Raw genomic sequence first — 2,750 nt, forward strand, 5'->3', positions numbered from 1 at the left:
GTAAATATACTGCCTGAACACAGTCTGAGAGGCAACACAACACTAGATTTTGAAGATTATTAAGCATTTTCATTTTGACCTTACAGCTCAAACTAAATAGATTCGTTTTTATGAACTTGTGCAGCAACAATTCAATCATCAGTTTTGTACTAAGTCGACCTGTTTGACTTTTGACTGCATTCAGTCCTGAAACCGGTATTATTTGTTAATATAAACTAACGTGGTCCCTCCACCTGTTCATCCTCCAGTCAAAGATTGTAAAATTACCTAGCTCTCAAATATTCTGCCATAATTACCTTCAAATAAACTCAGCACTGTCGAACTAACCAATAAAATATAGGCGCAACAGATTAAAGAGCACAAAAAGTTATTTAATCAACAGCAATGTCTTATCAGAGCTCACTTTGTTTTTTTCTTTCAAAGCGGCTTTTAATTTGAAATGTGTTGTTGACAGAAACACCTCCACCCTTTGCCCCACCCACACTCCACACACCTTGACGCGCAGGTGGGACTGGCAGAGGAGAGCTGTCCGGAGCAGGGAGAAGAAGCCCGGATGGAGTCCTCTCTCTCTAAAGGTTTGTAAACGTGATGTTTTTCTGTGATCTGTGTTTTAGTTTTTATACTTGCACAAGTCTGGACTTGGTCTGTTTGTGATTTATACCATTTTTATTTGATCAGCTCCATGTTTGTAAAATTAAATATGGAATTTTTTCTATTAGGGGTGTGTCCCTTCTGAATATATATTTGATGAGTAACCTGCTGTGTTTATGATAAAGATTGTCAGATAATTATTGATTTTCAAGCACTACTGTATTGATTTATAACTTAATCTTTGTTTTATTCAGTGCTTGATCTGGTAATTCATTTAAGTAAGTGTATCTCACAGTGCATTTAAGCCTTTTTTAAAAAAAAAAAAAAACAGCACAGTGGGAATAAATAGGCTTTCTGTTGTGGTTTTAATGTCTYTGCGCACACTTTACTGATGCTCTCACGTTAAACTGAACAGCTCCGGGTGGAGCAGACCCTGCTGGCGTCTGCCCATCTGAGGTGGTGGAGCCTCCAGCTCAGGGAGACAAGGAGGAAAATCAGGGTCAAACAARACATCCGAAAGAAACCGGAGATGGTCTGGTAAGTTTGTTTGCATGAGTCGTTCGATTCTGTGTTGAAAGTATAAATGAAAAAATATATAAATGTTGTTGTTTCATTCATCAGGAGATGTACCCACTGTCTGCAGACAGTGAAGATGAGGGTATTGGTAAGAAAGAAAAGAAGAAGAAGAAGCTGACCAAGAAGAAGAAGAAGAAGAAGAAGACAGTAGGTGTTGGGATGGTACGGTTGGAGTGTGTTTTATTTGTTGGAAGTTCCTACAGTGGATCATTTAGGGTGTTGCCTTGTCTGGAAGCCACATGTTAGCTCCAAACTGTGACACAGCAGAAAACAACAACACAGCCTGCACCTAGTCACATGAGGAAACTGTAGTGGAAAAATTTTAGCTTGTTTTATGTGTCAACTGTTTCGGATGTACGATTAGCTCATAGCATAGTTAGAATAGGTGTGTGTGAGTTTTCTTTGTGATGCTCCACCCTTCAGCTCCACCTGGTCGGCTCTGATGCCACGGTGAAACCTCGTTCCACCCCTGCWCTCGTTCAGTCAGATGGTGTGAACATATGAAGCTCAAAAACTGAACCCTGCCGTTCTCTTTTTTCCTCGCAGGACTCCAGCTCGTCGTCCTCTTCATTTTCCTCCTGCTCTTCTTGCTCTTCCAGTAGCTCCTCTGACAGTGACAGTGAGGTAAGAGGATCGGATTACCCTGTGTAAAAAMCACAAAACCACAGGGAGCTCGTTGTTGACACGTGGAAAACAAAAATGACCGTTGTCACTCACCAGTKTAATAAAATGTTAATACATGAAGTTTCCTCTGTTGGAAATACATGACGTTTCATAAGGGGTAAATTGTTCAAGCATGCAGTTGCCAAAAAAACGCCATCATTCTTATGGTTAGAGATGCACCGATTGCAGTTTTGTGGCCGATCACCCATCTTTAAGAAGTCTGACCTGCAGATTCAGATTTTGTCCCATACCTATTTTTTAAATAACTGTCAGATCTTCTAATTGAAAAACATTGAACAATACCCTTGAAACAATACAAACTTGTTTTAACTGGACATTATGTAGTTCTCACACTATGGGGCAGTGCCTGATTTTTAGACCTTTGTGGAGGTAGATGAGACTTTTCCATTGATCTTATCTGAGTATCGGCTGATCTCCGATCTCCCATCATTAAGGAAATCAGTGCACCCCTACTTATGAACCCCCTAAAAACTGCTTCTTTTCCCTTCATATTCTGCCTGTCAAGACTACCTGCTKTATTTAAATACTTTCCATAATCCTAGTCATCTAGCACCACTTGCATCACACTCACATGAGCTGTGCTTGGGTCAAAATGGTACAGATGAATTAAAGAGATCTCAGAAAGTCATAGGTTCAGTTCTTGCCCCTCTCGCTGCCCACTGCTCCACTTGGGTCTACCTCTTCTGTGATGGRTCAAATGCAGAGCACACATTTCATCATTGTGTGRGAATGTGCATTGATGACAATAGCACATTTACGTTTCAGTTGTGTCCATGCAAATCCTGGTGAAATCGTCAGAAAGTATTTATTAGGTCTACAAACACACCATGAAAACATTTCTTTTGTGAAGAAAATGCTTACAGTATGGTTGTAAATGTAACAATTGGATATTATTATTA

At 40.0% G+C, this 2,750-nt stretch overlaps 1 protein-coding gene across 1 annotated transcript in view; it reads left to right on the forward strand.

The window, feature by feature from the left end:
* Positions 1-1,234: 1,234 nt before the first annotated feature.
* Positions 1,235-2,750, forward strand: part of LOC106519539 (protein FAM133) — a gene marked incomplete at both ends in the record, with an annotated part of 8,709 nt that continues 7,193 nt past the window's right edge. Inside the window, 2 exon segments of the mRNA XM_014011257.1 lie at positions 1,235-1,329; positions 1,714-1,791. Coding sequence (XP_013866711.1) covers positions 1,327-1,329; positions 1,714-1,791 — 81 coding nt within the window.

The sequence above is a fragment of the Austrofundulus limnaeus genome, unplaced genomic scaffold (genome assembly GCF_001266775.1).
Source record: "Austrofundulus limnaeus strain Quisiro unplaced genomic scaffold, Austrofundulus_limnaeus-1.0 Scaffold79, whole genome shotgun sequence".
Lineage (NCBI taxonomy): Eukaryota > Metazoa > Chordata > Actinopteri > Cyprinodontiformes > Rivulidae > Austrofundulus > Austrofundulus limnaeus.